At 38.9% G+C, this 18,762-nt stretch overlaps 1 protein-coding gene across 1 annotated transcript in view; it reads right to left on the minus strand.

The window, feature by feature from the left end:
- Window positions 1–212: 212 nt before the first annotated feature.
- Dtwd1 (DTW domain containing 1) overlaps window positions 213–18,762 on the minus strand; it is a 34,550-nt gene continuing 16,000 nt past the window's right edge. Inside the window, exons 5-7 of the mRNA XM_048332811.1 lie at window positions 17,317–17,535; window positions 15,306–15,502; window positions 213–340 (exon numbers count right to left, since the gene is read on the minus strand). Coding sequence (XP_048188768.1) covers window positions 15,417–15,502; window positions 17,317–17,535 — 305 coding nt within the window. The 3' untranslated portion in view covers window positions 213–340; window positions 15,306–15,416. The remainder of the gene's footprint in view (window positions 341–15,305; window positions 15,503–17,316; window positions 17,536–18,762) is intronic.

Genomic DNA, 18,762 nt, shown 5'->3' on the forward strand with positions numbered 1-18,762 from the left:
AAGGAGCTTCATAGGGCTCCAAAAGTGAAATGCTCCTCTGTAACATACTGGGTCTAATTAATTGGGGGTATTATAAGAATAATAACCCAATCTCAAATTGTCCCATAGGTTTCCCTTTACCTATTAAGCCTCTCCTGAAGTCCCTAGTAGAATCTCTTTATTTTCTCAGAAACCATCTCTTAGGAAATATTTCAATCTATAGCAATGCTCACACTCACCTCCTTTTATCACAACAGCCTCAAAGAAGAATTCCAAGTGATTCTGTACAGTCAGGAGACTGCTGATGCACAGTTTCTAGAATCTTCATTTGTGCTGAATTTTCCTAGGTTGCCATGTCATTCTGAAAAATAAATAGGATGTGATTATAGCTTGGCATTTTTAAACAAATCAGCCTTTTTTATTATTATTATACTTAAGGACTTGTCTGAAAAGGTTTCACTTCAACTTGTCAGTTTATCAGTCATGTTTTCTTGTTTTCTACTATAAGAAAATTCTGCCATAGATGTAAAACACACTCTCACCGGTTGTATACTACTACCTGACAGTTGAGAGAGTAAGTGGAGACATCAGATCAAAGAATAAAGTACAGCATATATGACCAAAGACTGGGTTGAGAAAACTAAACTACAACATGAGGACTAAATTTAGCAAAATAGTATTGGTTTTGTTCAATAGATTTTTAGCTGTTATCACCAAAATAGCAACCACGTAAGATGATGCATGTTAATCTGCCTCCCTCTAGTAACAATTTTCTAACTATGTGCATCCCATAACCACAAAAGCAGAGAAACTCTCAAGGTACACAACAATGTTTAAAATTCTTCTCCTTCTAAAGAATAAAAAAGCATTTGAGAAACTGAAGTTTCATTCAAGTCACATCAACCAACCTAAGGCTTTAATATTATCAAAAGTTGAAACACTAGAATCAAATACCAAATATTTCAAAAACTATGTTCTCTTTTTCCCACACATGAATACACAGAGAGCTTGCTCAGTTCCATCCAGAGAAAAGTCTGGTAGACACAATGAACAGAAAACCCAGGTCAAAGCAAGGACTTGATGAAGAAACCAAAGCTAAGAATCTATGGTATAGAAGAAGGAGATTAGATACAGACTAAACAAATCTATTCAAGGAAACCATAGCCCATTTTCCAAGTCTAGTAAAAGAAATGGACATCCAAGTACTCCAGGTATTATGGGTGAAGATCCTTGCTCTGTGCCAGAGGGTTAAGTCACCAAACACCAAGGCCCTATCCCCACTCCCTACCGTTCTCAGTGGGCCCACATCTGACTCTCTCCACAACTGCCTCTTCTGTCTGTTTCCCACACTGATCCTGTGGCAAGGTGTCCCTAGGCTCTGACTTGTGACTATTCCTTGTCTTCAGGTCCCCAGAGTGCTCAGTCTCAAACAACAGACCCTCTTCTCAAGATGGCACCTGGCCATCACTCTCCCAGACACAGGGAGTGACTCAGTGTATTTGTTTCTCCAGTGCTGGCCTGCCACTTGGGAGGAGTCACTGTCATATTCAAACCCCTGCACTGGGTTTCAAGCTTATAAGAACTGCAATGGTATCTTGTGACTAGGTCTGCCAGTCTGTTGTCACCAGGTATGCCTTGCTTAACAGGTGGTTGTGGCTTTGGCTTTGGCTTTCCCCCTCCTCGTATAGCTGAAGTTGAAGCTGTGGGTTATTTCCTACTTTTCTCTGTGCTTTTCAGCTGTTCTGTAACATCTTTCATGATGTTAAGGTTCTTCGTTACTTTCTTTCTTCTGACGATATCTGTCCTCTCCTCCTCTGCCTCCTCTCCTCACACAGTCACATGGAGGAAAATTTTCATCTGCCAACTTCCCAGAGCCTCCCCCCCCCCCCGCCCCAAATAAAAAATGTGGCAGAGAGGTAGTGGTGGCAAAGGACACGATCCTCCTCCTCATCGTGGCTCTATGACCTAGTGACTGTGCCACCCCTGAGGATTTTTGAGACACGTGAAAAGCAGGCCAACAACTTTTACTTGGCTTTTATTATTGTTTTTGTTAAAAACTCTCTATAGGAAAGTATCTACTATGGTTTCTACTAAGGCAGACTACTTCTTACAGCCTCCTGGTCATTTCTCCTTGGAAGTAGCCCTACTTTTAGGATCTCACATAGAAAATAAATAAATAAATACACTTACAATAACAGTAACCCCCTCCCCTAAAAAAAAAAGCCACCATAGTCTTTCAGCAAAAAATCCTTCTGCAGACCTGCCCATTTTGTATGCTATTTGAGAAAGGCTGAGAAACATCACGTGTTCCTGCTTGCAAGCAACTACGAGAGGGATGGATTTTATTTCCTGGGTAGAAGGCTAGGCAAGATTAGTCAGGAAAAATGATTAACCAAGAAGGCTTTGATCAATGTCTACAGAGTAAATGAAGCTTTCTCAATAACCATAGTATTTTCTTGGCTTGATGGTGGGGAGGGGGGATTAGACCAGTGATTGTCGAATTGGGCATAGCATACTGACTTGCATCAAATGGAAATTCTACATGAAGACCCAGCAAATCTAAGCCCAGATTCCAGTTCCACCACTGCCATTCTCTGTTATCTTGAACAGAGATCATTAAATAAGTATGTACTTTGGCTCTGCTTTTTAGAAGGAAAGTTGATTATATCTACTGCCTACCCAAAGGGTTGTTCTGCAACAATGTGAAGATGATTAAAGAAGGAAAACAAGTGTATCGAAGAGAGCCAGACAGAAACTCTGGGGCTTTACTTCTCATTGAGAAAACAGGCTTCTTCAGTTAGCTTCTGGGTCTCCTATTCCCAAATAAAACAAGCAACTACTCACTAAGAGGTATATTCCACAAGCTTCTACTGGGTATATTTTTACTTGTTTTTAATATCATAGACATGGGAGTTATTGCTCTTAGTATTCTTTGTGCCAGCTGAATATATGAAGTGATTTGAATCAGTTTATGGTCCCTTTATTTTCACAGTGATGATTACTTATTACAGTTATACTAATGGTGATTACCTGTAGAAAAGTACATAAATCATATGGATATATAGTTCAATTATTTATCACAAGTTGAACACATCTATATAGTTAGCACTATATAAATAGATGAACTAGAACATGAGCTGCACTTGGAGGTTCTTATTTGTCTGCTTCCCAGCCTTCCTTCCAAAGCTTCACTAGCTTGATTGTCAGAAGATTAGCTTTCCTGGTTATCTCTTTAGCAGGCTAAACCAGTACTTCCCTGCAATTGCTAGCAGCTCTTAAGCAGTTACAGATCAGATATCTGCCTTTGCTGAATGCTCCTTGATGGTTTGATAAAAGATGTAGGAGAGAAGTATAGAACACAGGGCAAGGAATAGAAGCTAGGATTGGAAATGATCTTCACAAAATATTGTCTGTTAAGACTGGTGTCATTTCCAGCAGGCATATGATTTTATTGTATTTTTGGGAAAGGAAAGCTTAATTGTGTTGAACTATTGTCAAATGAAACACAATAGTTTCTCTGATATATTGCAAAATACCATTTATAGAAAGAATCTCTTTTTTTTCCCCAAATACAAAAGAATTTTTTGTGGCTTAACTTGGTACATGTCCATACTTGGCAAGAGTTAGAGATGTACAATATAATACTGTCATCTTCAGTTTTTTAAGGCCCTTGGGTCATGATATTCCCAAGAGTACAAACAGAATCAAGTGCCAGCCCTTGCCCTGGTCAGCAAGGCACTTCCTAGATGATAAGGTTGGAGAGAGGAAGTGGGGGAAGGGGAGCTCTAAGGGTCCAGGCCCCCAACCACTCTGGGGCAGGAAACCTAGTTTCCTTTCCTTTCCCCCATATTAAATCCACAACCGCATTCCACTGTCTGGTGGGCCACCACAACTGTGGCTGTTTCCAAACTGAAGATGGACGGTAGCCACACTTGGATTTAGTTTTCTCTAGAACTGCTGTTCCCTAGGGCATTCTTTTCCCAAGTATCACATTGCATAGGGGCTTAATGTTTCTAACTAGTTTGTGAGTAATTGCAAATCCTCCCTCCTCCCCTCACCCCCAATAAAGATTGATGTGAAAGTTTTCTGTTCGTTACATGTTCCTTTGGGATATCCACATCTAGATGGGAAAAGAGCAGGATGGCTTGACTTGCCTATTTGTTTTTCCTCCAGAGCAGATAAATCACATAGCATAATCACCAAAACATAGCAGTGTGTTTGACACAAGTCTACCAACCAGCATTTTCTAAGAACCTAGACCCTACTAGGTAGAGTGTTAGCTACAAGTGACTAAAAGTTAAAAGGTTATCCCTACTGACAAGGACATTATAAAGGATTGGGACAACAAATGAAAAACCAGTAACAGCCATGTGATCATTGCTTATTATTATGAAAGTACTAGTATAGTGTTTGTATAAGATGATGATTCCCTTCCCCGAAAGTGTGGTCAGGTACGATATCACATAAGAGGTTTTGTAGAAATACACCCAGTAGAAGGAAAATACAAAAGTACAGAGAAATCACATAGCCTACTGTTCTTCAGAACTCTGGGGAGACAAATATTGTGTAAGTATAAGGTGAAAAGTGGCAATTAGGGAACTACAGCAGAAATGTGGAGTGAGACTGTGGGTGAACTTCATCCTCCAAAACCAATACAGTGGGCTGGGAATATGGCCTAGTGGCAAGAGTGCTTGCCTTATATACATGAGGCCCTGGGTTCAATTCCCCAGCACCACATATACAGAAAATGGCCAGAAGCGGCGCTGTGGCTCAAGTGGCAGAGTGCTAGCCTTGAGCAAGAAGAAGCCAGGGACAGTGCTCAGGCCCTGAGTCCAAGCCCAGAACTGGCCAAAAAAAAAAAAAAAAAAAAAAAACCAATACAGTTAAATATGTGGTTTAATGACCAACTCTGACATAGGAAAAGAAGCTTAGTTAGAAGAGGTTAAAGAAGGTGGCAAGAAATGTACTCAGGCTTAAAATATAACATGCTTTTAGTCTCATGTACACATTCATTCTCATCCTTGCCATTGTCTTCCTTACATCTGTCTTCTAAGTTTTACTACATCTGTACTTCCTCCCTACTCCTATAGACCTTCCTTTTACTTTATGTAAAAGCTATAGAAACTTTAGGACAAATCTTTAAAAATATTCTGCAACATTATTACAGCTAAGCTACCCAACCTATTAGTTGTGACATTTCAAACCTACAGTCATGCTCAGTTTTCTATTGTAAGTACTTTAGAAGAGATAGATACCTGTTTAAGAATAGGCATGTCTGGTAGCCTCTTTGAGATAGCAGAGTTGGTTTTGCTACCTTAATATTTTTAAGGTCCTGTTTAATGACTAATGATCTTCTGATGATGTTTACCCTGCCCTGGATAGATGACTTGGCCTTCGGCCCTTGTCTAATTTGATCAGACCTGTCACTGGTCCTGATTGGCTGTGACACAAGGGATTCATCTGCATACTCCTGTATGGCTTGACTGGCATCTTTGTGGTCCACTCCCTTCCAGAGGCATGAGTTTCCAAGGAAAAAGGAGGTAAAACTGCCTTATTTCTGAATATACAGAGGTGCTACAATTTAACCAGGTAGGGTAGAGGAGAATTTGTAGAGAGAAAAAAAAAAAAGACTGTTAGAGGACCCCCTAGATGGGCAGGTAGGATGGACATGAATCAAAAGAAATATGTTTTCATTTCCAACATGCAGTGTCACTCTACAGGAATTTCAGGAGACAGGAACAAGAACAATCATTTCCAGGGGAGACCAGAAATGATTATTAAAATCTTCAAGCCAAAAAAGTTTCACTTGCTTATACATATTCAAATATATGAAAAAGCATGGGATATTTGCATTTATGGGAAAGCAGTATGGGTTATGTTTTTGTTTGTTTTCTTAAGCCTAAGGAAACTCTGCTTGAATCTCCAACTCCCTAATCCACAATGGTTAGAAGTGAGGAGGAAAACCATCAGCCAAAAGGAGAAAGTTCAAAGTTGATACCCGGTGCAGAAAGTTAAAAGACTTCTATCTTCCATTATGCCTCGGTCTTTCACTCTATAACTAGAGTAGCCCTTTGAGTCCAAAACAATTATTCTTTAAAGGAGACAGTTGGGAGCGCATACCTTTGAAAAGTGAATCCCAACCTCAGAAAATATTATTAAAGCCTGTCTGCAATTATCAAGAAAATAAAATGGCTAAAAGTCTGATTGCAAAAAAAAATGAGGAAAATCTGTATGTTCCCAAAATAAGCTTAGCTTTTCCTTTTAAAACAAAGTAAATTCACTTACAGAAAGGAAGACTTATGCGCCACAATATCAACAGGGATCTTTTTAAACTGTTATAAATTTTTATTACTATTATTTCTTTTGCTGGTACCAGGGCTTGAACTCAGGGCCTCACATGTGCTTAACTAGCTTGTTCAGCTGTTCCTCTCCCACTTGAGATACACTTCCAGCCCAGCCTTTTGCTGATTAATTGAAGACAGCCTCATGAACTTTTCTGCCTGGGCTGGTTTGGAACTGAAATCCCTCAGATCTCAGCCTCCTAAGTAGCTAGGATTACAGATGTGATTATGGGTGTGTGATACCAAGGACTGGCAACTTCTTAGAGAAATGGGTTCAAACTACAAACTGAACTTCTACTGCTTGCTAAGATGGAGTGAGCTCACTACAATTGTTCCCACTCATTATATAGAACACTTGAACACTGTCAACCAACCTGAAGTGACTGACATTTGAAACTCCAAACAATCACTGTGAACAGTGTAACGTGTATTTTTTCCAAGTCTACAAGTAAACTCATGAAGATAGATCCTATACACTGGGTTACAGTACAAGTCATAACAAACTTAAAAGTAACTGAAATCTGACAATTTGTATTACCTGATCAAATATGAATATACACATAGGCACAACAGGATATTACTCAGCCTTAAAAAAAAAAAAAAGTAAATCCTGTCACTTGTGTCAAGTGGATAAATCCAGAAAACATTACATGAAGTGTAACAAGGCACAGAAGCAAACAGCATATGCTCTCACTTACATGTGGACTCTGAAAATAGCTGCGTTTCGAGAAGTAGGTGAATAAAATGGTGGTCCTTAGAGGCTGGGGAAGAGGAGTTGGACAGATATTGGTGGAAAAACACAGATAGGAGGAATACATTCAATTTTGACCATACAATGTGGTAAGAGTTAACAATGTATTGTATCCTTTCACCACAAAAAATAACTGCGTGCAGTGATGCATGTTAATTACTTCAACGGAGCCAAGCTGCATGTATATGCAGATTTTAAAACCACTGCGGCGCACCAAAAAATATCATTCTAGTTATCTAACTTTAAAATATAAAATTGTAGATAACAGACGGCCTTAAGGATTTTCAATCTAAATAAGATACTCATTTCTTCACTTTACTAAAAACAAAAATGTATTTAAAATATTTTTTTTTAAACCTGGCCTAGTAATCATAGCGGGTAACTGTTCCCACAAGGAAGAGGGCTCCTCTCTCAGATTATTGAAATAATTGGTACACTAAGTATGTAGAGACTTGCTGTGGGGCATGAGGAGGAGTTGGATAAAAGCTGCTAGTAATAAAGAGCATGCTAGTGTTTAAAATCCATAAACTGATAAACATACGGATCCAGAGATCTTAATGTATAAAGTTAAAGAAGTAGCTTTTATCCAAACTCATTGGTCCCTAACAGATTCCAATTTGTTTTCACTTAACTACAACCCATTGTTCATGAGCCTGTAATGAAAACCTCCTATACAGGATGATGCACATACTGTGAAATGCCTTTTAGGGTAATTACCATTTGAAACGACAAAGATTATTAGACAACTATATATGGATAAAAAAGGTAATTTGCAGTAATTTGTAAATCTACTTCAATGAGCACTAAAGTCTTATTTTTAATGTGTGTGTGTTTAAGTTCCAAGACCTAACATAAGAAACCTTGAGCAGAAAAAGTAACTGGAAAGTCTTCAGATTTCTTGCAAGAATGGCTACCTTCACATAACACAAAATTAAGCAATGAAAAAATTCAGTCAGTGACCCAGAGTTTTTATGTAGTGTTATGTGGCTTCGGGTGAACTAATTTCAATAATTGCTTCAAATGATGTCAGGTGTGATTACACTGATCCGCTGACTACGCTGAATAAGAAAGTTCTAGAAAAGCTCTCACACATGTCTGGGTCTTGGTGCTAATGACTGGAATACTTCAGTCATTCCTGGCTAGCCCTTCTTTCCTGTGACTGCAAGGATTTGCCACACAGTCCTTCTCTTCAACAGGTTAGCCTGGATTGCTGAAGATCCCATGGTTTTAAATATCTCTGTACATTGATTTCATCTGAGAGCTATTAATCTACTCTTAGAATAGCTTCTTAACTCCCATTGTTAAAATAAATTGAGGTGTCCAGACTTAAATTTGGAAAACATTTTTAACTTTACAAAACTATTTTCCAAAAGTAACAAAGACTTGTAGTTCTTAAATTCAAACAACATGTTTTCAGGGAAATGTGTTTGGAACTTAAAAGAAAAAAGATTGTAAAACATTAGACCACATGATTCCATAAGTATATTTTCTTCCTTCTTTTTCCTTCCCACCCTCCCTCCTTCCTTCCTTCTCTCTCCCACTTCTCTCCCTTACTCCTTTGTTTCTTTTTTATCTATCCTTCCTTCCTTTTTCCTATTTCCCTCTCCTTTTTTTCTTTCCTTCTTCCTGTATTTCCTTCCTTCCCTCCCATCCTTCCTTCCTTCCTTTCTTATGGACAAAATGTTTTAAAATCAAAACTTATGATACATTCAACTGTTGATTTTCTAAAGTTTCCTAAAATATTTGCAAAATACGTGTTTGAAAAGCTAGTGGGGGAAATTGTTGTGATAACAAATATTTAATAGTACAAAAAGAAATATTATACACACACACATATCACAGTGGGGAAAAAACCCTGAAAGTGATTAAAAAATTTTAAAATATTGGCCAAAAATAAAAGTTCAAAGTTCCAACAGTAAAAATGGTCCTAGAGTTAAGATAAATCGAAGGTGTTGGTATCATTTTAACAATACTTCATAAATTCTGTAGACTGGAGAATATTATGAGCCTATTCTACAGTACCCCAATTCTCAGCCCAAGCCAAAAAGGGCACATCTCAAGATTTACAGAAAAAAACTTTTGTCTAATAAGCTGGATATAAAGCTTTGAGCCTTGGTATAAATGCTCAATAATTTTGCTTTTTAAGAGAACAGTATTGATGAAGATACTCCCAACACAGACTGAGAGACCTGAAGCAATTAGAAGTCATTCTCCAACAAAGAATTGTTCAAGAGCTATCTTCCAAGACTAGGCTACCTCATCCTCTTACAATAGTTCTTGTCTCATTCTTGTGCAAAACTGTACTTACTCTTTACAATTTTTGCCCACTATGGCTTACACTTAAGTTCTGTATGGTATATCTAAATCATATTCATATAGGATATATTTTCTGTTATTCTCCCTAAGATGGCTTTTCCCAATCCAGGTTTTCTAAGATAGGAATACCACAGAAATGAAGGTCAGAGAAATGAAAGGCTTGAAACAAAATTTGTCCTTAGGATCCCCAACACAAAGGCAGTAGCGATTCCTTGATCCTGGTTCAGAGAGTCCTATAGGAGTCCTAATTCACTGCTTGTCTTTGTCCCTCGCTCCTCACTCTGGGATCTAACTACATCTTCCACCCATCCTTCCTTTCCCAGAAAAAATTAACATGTAACAAGTGAGAAATTCTTTCAAACGGAACAATTCCTTCCTTAGTTTATGTGTGTTGTCCTATTACTAAAAACAGCCATAAGACGTTAGCATTTCCCTGGAAATCTCATAAAAAGAGACTTACAAGCTACCCTCTGTGTTAACAAACATTTTATCATTACATAATTTAGTTAAGTAAATAATTACTATCCTCTGGTAGGGCCACTCTCTAGTAAGAGTCTGTTCACTATTCTTCAAGTTGTGGCTAATTCCAATTATTTTTCTCTGGCTTCTGCAACAAATTACCCCAAATTTGGCACCCATAAACAACAAAACTTATTTTCACATAATGTACGAGTCCAATACAGATCTCACTGGACTGAAATCAAGATTTTGGCTAACCTATAATTCCTTTCTGGAGGCTCCAGGGAGACTCTATCTTTGCTTTTTCCAGCTTCTTCAAAGCTACTCACATTTTTTAGTTTATGGTTCCTATTGTCCATTTTACAAAGCTAAAAATGGTAGACTGAATCATTCTCATTTTTCATCCCTCTGACATCCTTTTACATTATCCTTCTTGAACTTTTCCTTTCCGTATACTTGTGCTTATTTGGGGCCTATGAACAAACAAGTACTGAATGGTCAAATCCTAAGACTTCTCTTTGATGCCTGCTTGATGCCTTCATCCCTCTTTTTTGGCTTTCTCTTCCATTTTGGTAGAAAAGAACCTTCAGGTCTTCCTAATGATCTTTAATGTAAGGATGTATGGGAAATTTTTGAGAACCTCCATGTCAAATGTGATTGACTATATTACTAGAAATAGAACCCAATTTGAAAACTGTTCTCAGTTAAGAATTCTGAAGACATCTCCCCATGAGTTCTAGTTTCCAAAAATTATTTTTCAGAATGGTTCTTGTTCACGAGGCTTAGAATTCAAGCCCCAGTATCACAAATAAAATAAGTAAAAACTTACGTACTCAAGTTTGAGGAATTAAAAAACTGCCCTCTACAGTTAACACTCTGGAATTCTCATCATACAAATAAAGAAGCTCCTAGATTGATCCTTGATCTTAATTTTTTTCCCTACTTTCTTTAGATCTCAAGTGGGGGAAAAAACACTCCATGTGAGAGTTAGAAATGATTATTTAGAATGCCAAAACAACGTCTTTTTAAACTATTTAACTCACTTCACTAACAGTGGCAGAGTTACTAAACAAAGATATTGAAGTCACAGTTAATAAATGAATCAGTCAAGTGCTGATATGAGCACTACAGGATTGATGAGTTGACTTTCTCCATGAAACACAACACTCTATTATAAATATGTAATGAGATACGTAATATTTGCAATGGCAAAGATGTAGAATAAGATTGCAGACTGTCAGAACCTCGAGGATAACAGGAAAACTTGACAGTTCAAAGTAATTTGTATTAGAGATGTGGCTCAAGTGGTAACAGACCTGATTCACAAGGCCCAGCAAAGCAAGAAAAAAAAATTGGAGAGGGGTGATTGGCCCATCTCAGAATCCCACAAGGTACTCAGTATTTCAATGGTAATACACAGTGCATGTACAGATCAGTGTAAGAATAAACCTCCATTCTGCCTTCCTAAAGCTCCTGAATTTATGGTAACTATTATAGAAATCTGCACCCTCCTTTACAACAGGCAATAGTACAAGAATTTCCACTTAAGGTGTTTTTTTAAAAAAATTAAATACATTATACATATTTAAATAAGGCTTGAACTTAAGTTTTTGGAAATTACAACTTTCCTCCTTTTATTCTACATTTTGATCTTCTAACTACTATACTGAATTTTTATTTCAGCAATTACCTTTTAATTTCCAGGATCTCTTTCTTATATGTTTTGTACTGTTTTATACATACCCTTTTTCTGAAGCTATTTAATGGTGTTTTTTTTTTGCTGTTTCTCTCTGTTCATTGGGATTCATCCCACCTATCCACCCCAACCCCCCCCCCCCACCATATTCCTCGATTTTCCATATGGAGAGTTTTATCAGTTTTCTAGTGGTCATTGGCTGTTATGGATGGGTGATAAGTATTTGCTGGTAGTCTTCAATGTACTCTCAGTAAATATGCAGCTTAACTTTCCACTGGGGCCTTTTAACTTCCAGTATGTGGAATCAGAAAAAAATTAATAATCTCCCAGTAATTACAGAAGATAGAAAATGTACCTAATGAACTCATAACCTTTGATTAAATTTTGTAGAAGTAAAAGAATAAGATGTGTGTGTGTGTGTGTGTGTGTGTGTGTATTTTTTTTTTAAGGGGAAAAAAAAAGCTCAAAGCCTGGTGCTGGTGGCTCATGTCTGTAATCCTAGCTATTCAGGGGGTTGAGATCTGAGGATTGTGGTTCAAAGCTAGTCTAGGCAAGAAAGGCCTTGAGACTTATCTCCCTCCAATTAACCACCTAAAAACCTAGAAGTGGAGCTGTGGCTCAAAGTGGTAGAGCCCTAGCTTTGAGCAAAAGAAGCTCAGGGACAGTGCCCAGGCCCCAAGTTCAATCCCCACAACTTAAAACAGCAACAACAAAATGCTCAAAAATAAGGTGGTGGGCATACAAATGAAATGTGATGGTTGAAAAAGTGTCTTGGGAAAAGACCAAACCAAAAGGCCTCAAAGAGAAGACCAAATAAGACTATAGCCATATACTTCTTATTCAGACTTTTAAAGGGATTAAGGGATACTGATTAGCTGAATCAAAAGGTCCCTAGAAAGATGAGAAGTTTGATATGTTGAAGACTTACACGTTTCTACAAAGTAAGCAGTGACGCTGAACACCTGTGAATGTGTCTCTAACCTTTCCCCAATGCAGCCTTCCACAATGTCTTCCTCCAGCAGCTCCACATTCAGGGGAACCCTAATTCCCTTATGCAAATTCTTCCAAACTTACAACAGACTTGTCATGAGCCTGATTTCCTGACTAAATTCAGTTTAACATGTCCAACTTTATTAGAAGACATAACCCAGGCTGGTCAAGAAGCAAAGAAGTGAAACTAGCAAGAAAGAGAAGTTACAGTGACTGAAGCAATAGCTGCTACTGCATGAAAAGCTGTAAGTGACATTGTCAGTTTTGCTTAGCCAGATGGTATATCTCTGCACCAGTAAGATAAGACAGTGCTCCTATAGCTCCTATAGTATCAGAAAAAGGAAGAGGTATTGACAGCACTCCTTATAGTCCATTGATCCATTTAACCGTGCTAACGTCTAGTCTAGACTACAGCCCTTACCATTTTAAAAGAAGCCTTCTGACATGGTATTCCTAGCACAAGTGTTGGATGGGTCGGGGATTCTGAACATGTGGTTTCTTTGACCCCAAGCAGAGGAATTACACAAACCTATTGGGAGTCTGTCACTGTGAAAATTGGTAGCTAATGTAAAGTAACTGGTCAAAGGCTGAGGAAAAGTAAGGCTGAGAAGCTTCTCAGGTTCCTGAGATAGGTGCTATCTGATACAGTATCCAAAGACTGAATACCTATTGCCACAGTAACGCTGTAAAATAAATAGGTAAGTATTAATGGTATAACAATAGACATTCCAGTTCACAGTTAGGTGGCTCTCCTGATCTTGGCTGGAGATCACTTATGTATCTGAGGGTTGGTTATCAGCCAGTCTAGGTAGAAGTCAGCCAGGATAACAAGGGCAATCTGGCTCTATTCTAGGCCTGCCTTGTGTGTTCAGCACGTGAACATAGTCTTGCATGTTTATGTATCAACAGTTGAAACACTAGAGTGAATAGAAAGACAATAGATTTGTTAGGCATGCATAGGGATAGTTCAAAAGGAGAGTACTTCAAAGGAACTTGAAAAAATACCATCAACGATACAGGGAGAAGACCATTTTTGTAGCCTGTAATATCAAAACAAGACAAGTGCAGCCAATTTATGTTGTTCTAACAGGTACCTTCCTTTGGAAAGTACTTGAGATTTTTATCTGGCTTTAGATGGATACTGGCTTCTGCTGAAGTATGTGGGTCATCTTTTGCATGCCAGCTATGCAATGGGGGGGAAATGATAGGATTGTTCTTTCTTCTTTTCCTTGTCCCTTTTAACTGTTATGTTTAGTTGATTTGTAGAGCTGGTTAAATGGCAATAGATTTTTGGATCAGGGAAGTCTAAATTTAGCCCAAAGAAATCCAACCCTGGCCCTGCTTAAATCAAGTCATCCTCTTATTTCCAGAGCCAAGGTTTAAACATGAAGAAGTCTATTTTAATTCCATTCTTGTAATATAACTGTTAAATAAGTAAGCCACTGAGTTTATTTGGCTAAGACTATGGTGCTAATAATGTTCAAGCCTTATATAATTCACATTCCTGTTTATGAATAGCATAATACAAATAACACTCCTGCTGAACCAAACCAAATCAGAAATCTCAGACTTTAGATCTGTTGTGTGACTTATCAGAAGTTAACTAGTCATGTGACTTACCAAGAACTATTTAACCACTTCAGTCCTCAGCTGCCTTGTGCGTATGCGTGTATACTACTCTAAAACTATAATATCCCAAATGTTCTATTTCTGGGTGCTAACAGGCATTGCATGTTCAAGTTTAGGGCATGGTAACTTAAATAATTTAATAACTTTATTTCAGGGCTTCTAATAACTGTTCGCTCATGGCTGGCACGCTACATTTGAGTCATGCCTCCAATCGGTTTTGGAGGAGGTTTTCTTCCTGGTTAATTAGGAGTCTCATGGACTTTTCTGCTCACACTGACTTCAAACCGTGATTCTCCAAGTCTCAGCCTCCTTAGTAGCTGGGATTGCAGGCGTGAGCCAGCAGAACATACCTGCTGTGACTTCTGAATCTCCAAGAAGGAAATATATTTTTCACCAAGACCTGTGTTGTTGTGGTTTTTTTCGGGGGAGGGGGACTGTTGGGCTTGAACTCAGGGCCTAGGCACTGTCTCTGGGCTCCTTTTTGCTCAAGGCTAGTGTGCTATCACTTTGAGCCACAGCTCAAAGTCAATCAGATATAAGAGTCTCATGGCCTTTCCTGCCCAGGCTGGCTTTGAACCACAATCCTCAGATCACAGCCTCCTGAATAGGTAGGATTACAGGTGTGAGCCACCAGTGCCCAGTAAGACCTGTTTTTTTTTTTTTTTTATTCTCCTTCCATAAACATGATGCGTCCCAATGGTATGGATTTACTTCTATACAAAGATAGAGAGAAAAATGTACTGCTATTTCTAGGATCTATAGTCAGATCCCCAAAAAGACAACAGAGGGCAACTTCAAATGAGAACATTTGAGAAAAGCATCAAATGGATAGGCTGGGAAGGGTTTAGTAAAAGTAACTAGGGCTAAGGCTCTACGTTGGACCTTAGTAACAAATGAAACTGGTATTGCCCCTAAGTGAAAAGCAAGGATGCGAACCGAGAAATATAACCAGGATGACAGCTTGGGAAGGGAAGGACATATGGTAGGATGGCATTCTGTTACAGGGACATAGTCAAAGCACAGCCACCTTACAAGAAAGGATCCAGGAAAATAAATGATTTTCATTTCTCTCTCAACTTCTGTCTCCTGTTGGTACTTTCTATTTGTTGAATCGAACCCAAAGCCAGAGGGTAAGGGAACCTACCTCACAGAGCAGACAGCAGAATATGAAAGAGAAGAGGGGTACATCCAGCGGGCCCAACAAAAGGCATCCAGGATGACAGGGCTTTGTTCACCAGCAGCTACTTCCACGTGATTAAGTGATGTCATCAGGAATCAGTCCCTCTATCTGGACACTCTGCAGTCCTTTCCCAGATCCACTCCAAGACTGGCTCTTTTTACCTGGTAGCCTAGGTGGCCACCATCAGTTCTAGACTTACTCTTAGTTCCCAATTCCAAATTAAATAAAACAAAAACCACAGCACTTACATTCTAAGTGCTGCTAAAAGCCCCTATTAGATACACATTCAGTTACTTCTCGCAGAGATTGTATAAAGTAGCCACTCTAGCCTTCACTATTTACGGATGAGAAACCTGACATGACAGATGTGTGGCGTAGCTGAGATTTGGCTGTCTAGCTTTAGAGTCTCTGCATCTAACCGTGGTATCCTATTGCCTTTTACAAGTTAAACATCTTATACACCATCCATAATGCTTATTAGAATGTTCTTCGGTCATGTGCTCACTCATCCCTGAAGCTGTGTTAACAGGAAGAGCTAGGAAACTTGGCCTACCAAAGTAGGGCTTATGTCCATCTTTGTGGCAGGACCACATGATTATTAGCATTATTTTTTTGTGGTCGTGGGGCTTGAACTCAGGGCCTGGGCACTGTCCCTGAGCTTCTTTGTGCTCCAGGTTAGTGCTCTACCACTTGAGCCACACCACAGTGCCAATGCCAGCCTCTTCTGAGTAGTTTATTCGAGATGAAAGTCTCATGGATTTTCCTGTCCAGGTTCACTTTGAACCACAATCCTTAGATGCCAGGCTCCTAAGTAGCTAGGATTACAGGCATGAGCAACCAGTGGCTGGCTATTAACCAGTTTTATCCTAATAGAAGAAGTCAGGCCGATACAAAAGGCAGTAAGTGTCCATCAGATGCAGTGTGGATTTTCAGAAACTCCTTCTGTCTGTGTTTGTCACCAACCTCAAACAAATCATGATTTACTTCTTTTTAAGCAAAAAGATTCAAACAGGGTGCCGGTGGCTCATACCTATAACCCTAGCTACTGGGGAGGTAGGAACCCGGAGGGAGGATCATCTCAATCAATAGGTGCATACAGTGGCATGTGCCTATCATTTCAGCTACATTCGAGGATGAGATCAGGAGGACCATAGTTCAAGGCCAGATATGGCATAAATGTTAGATCCTCAATGAATAGATATGGTAATTGCATGCCTGTCACCCGAGCAGTGTAGACAACTGTCTGGATCATGGGTCCCATCCGCCTGGCCATATACAGGAGACCCTACTGGAAAACTAATCAAGTCAAAAGGGCTAGGGATATGGCACAAATAGCAGCGAGTGCTAGGCAGGTGCAAAGCCTCGAGTTCAACCCCAGAACCATACATCACACACACTCACAAAAGATTCAGACATTTTCCACATCTAAAAGTGACAGTGAGTGTATGTGAAAAGATAAGCTAAAAAGACATCTGATTATAGTTGCACAAATATAACACATCATATTAAAGGCTAAAATTGATGTATACTGGGCTGGGAATATGGCCTAGTGGCAAGAGTGCTTGCCTTGTATACATGAAGCCCTGGGTTTGATTCCTCAGCACCACATATATAGAAAAGGCCAGAAGTGGCAGTGTGGCTCAACTGGCAGAGTGCTAGCCTGGAGCAAAAGGAAGCCAGGGACAGTGCCCAGGCCCTGAGTTCAAGCCCCAGGACTGGCAAAAAAAAAATTGATGTATACTGAAACCAAACCAAGTGGAACTAAGTTTTTCAGTCAATATTATCTATCTTGAACAGTTACCTAAGATTGTTTCCTTTTAAGAAATACAAAACTGAAAATTTTCAATGTCATACAAGCTTTATATACGATTATCTCTCAAGAATAAACAAAGCACAACTGTAAGTTTATTAATTTTAGGAAAAGAAAATGACAGATGACTTATTAACTAATGGATAAGTTTTGCTGCTTCCTTACCTCCAGAGCATTTGGCATTCTTTATCAACTGGTACATAAAAGAATAGAAAAATAACAGATTGTCATATTGTCCTTCATATTTCTCTTTTAATACATCAGTGTGGTAGTCCACTAGAAAGTAATAAATGGCTTCAATTGTGGAGAGGAAAGTGTCTGGCTTCCCTTTCTGATGGCGCCAAAAGCAAGTTTTTCTGGTTTTCAATTCAACTTGTAACAACCCTGCCAAAAAGAAAAAACATAACTACTTACTAACTACAGGACTGGTACAATAATAAGGATTCCTTTTAATTATTTCAAGGATTATTTAAAAGAAGTACAGATGAGCTCTTTCCATAGTGATTCTAATCAAGGTGTTATTTTATTTGTTTTTGGTCAGTTGTGGGTCTTGAACTCGGGGCCTATGTGCTGACCCTGAGCTTTTTGCTCAAGGCTAGCACTTTACCACTTTGAGCTACAGCTCAAGAGCTAAGAGTCTCTTGGGTTTCCCTACCTGGGCTGGCTTTGAACTGCAATCCTCAGATCTCAGCCTCCTGAGTAGCTAGGATTACAGGCATGAGCCATCAGCTCCCAGCCAGGATATTATCTTAAACACATCAAGTTACACATAGAAACAACATTAGATGCAGAATAAAATCTTAAGATATAATCACCTCCCACTCAGACCTTGCAGCAAAAAAGGAATCAGCATTAAGATGTTTACTTCTATTTTGCAGTGTTTTTTACCCTGTGACAGGACTAAAGTCACCAAATTTCAAAAGGCTTTGATTAAACTCAACATATCACCTAAAACACAGAAAGAGAGAGAGAGCAAGAGAAAGAGAGAGAGAAAGAGAGAGAGATAGGCTAATGGTCCTTAACACTGGTAAACTTTTACTTCTAAGCTGTCACTTTAGTTTTATCTTCAGGAGAGGAATACTGTCACTATGCTCTGACACTGCATCTGCAGTGCATCTGCACTGCAGAACCCCAATGCCCCAGTCAGCTAGAAAAGCTTACTCTTGGACATTGAAAGAGGAAATGATGCGCGAAGCCAGTACTCATCTCCTGCAAGTCAGATGTCAGCAAACAAACCCACAATGCTTTCACAATGCATTAGATCAATGCTCAGATTCACACTGTTTATTTGCCATTCTTAGCAGCTTAAAGTGAGAAATTTTTTAAAAGTTATCAAAATTGGCTCACTGGCCTATATGGAACCTTTGGGTCATCCATGACTTCCTACTTACTGTAACATCTCACTTTTACTCAGATGCTACTTCACAAATGTAGCCAGAAAGGGACAAGAAATAGGTATGAAATTGCATGATATTAAAAGGCATGGAGGAACTAGCATTGAACAGTCTGAGGGGAAAAGAACAAAGAAAATGGAATGGAGAGAGCATTTTAAGAGACAGTGTAAAGCCACAGATCCAGAGAAATCAGTGTCTAGAGCTATCTCATGGTACT

The sequence above is a fragment of the Perognathus longimembris genome, chromosome 23, assembly GCF_023159225.1.
Source record: "Perognathus longimembris pacificus isolate PPM17 chromosome 23, ASM2315922v1, whole genome shotgun sequence".
Lineage (NCBI taxonomy): Eukaryota > Metazoa > Chordata > Mammalia > Rodentia > Heteromyidae > Perognathus > Perognathus longimembris.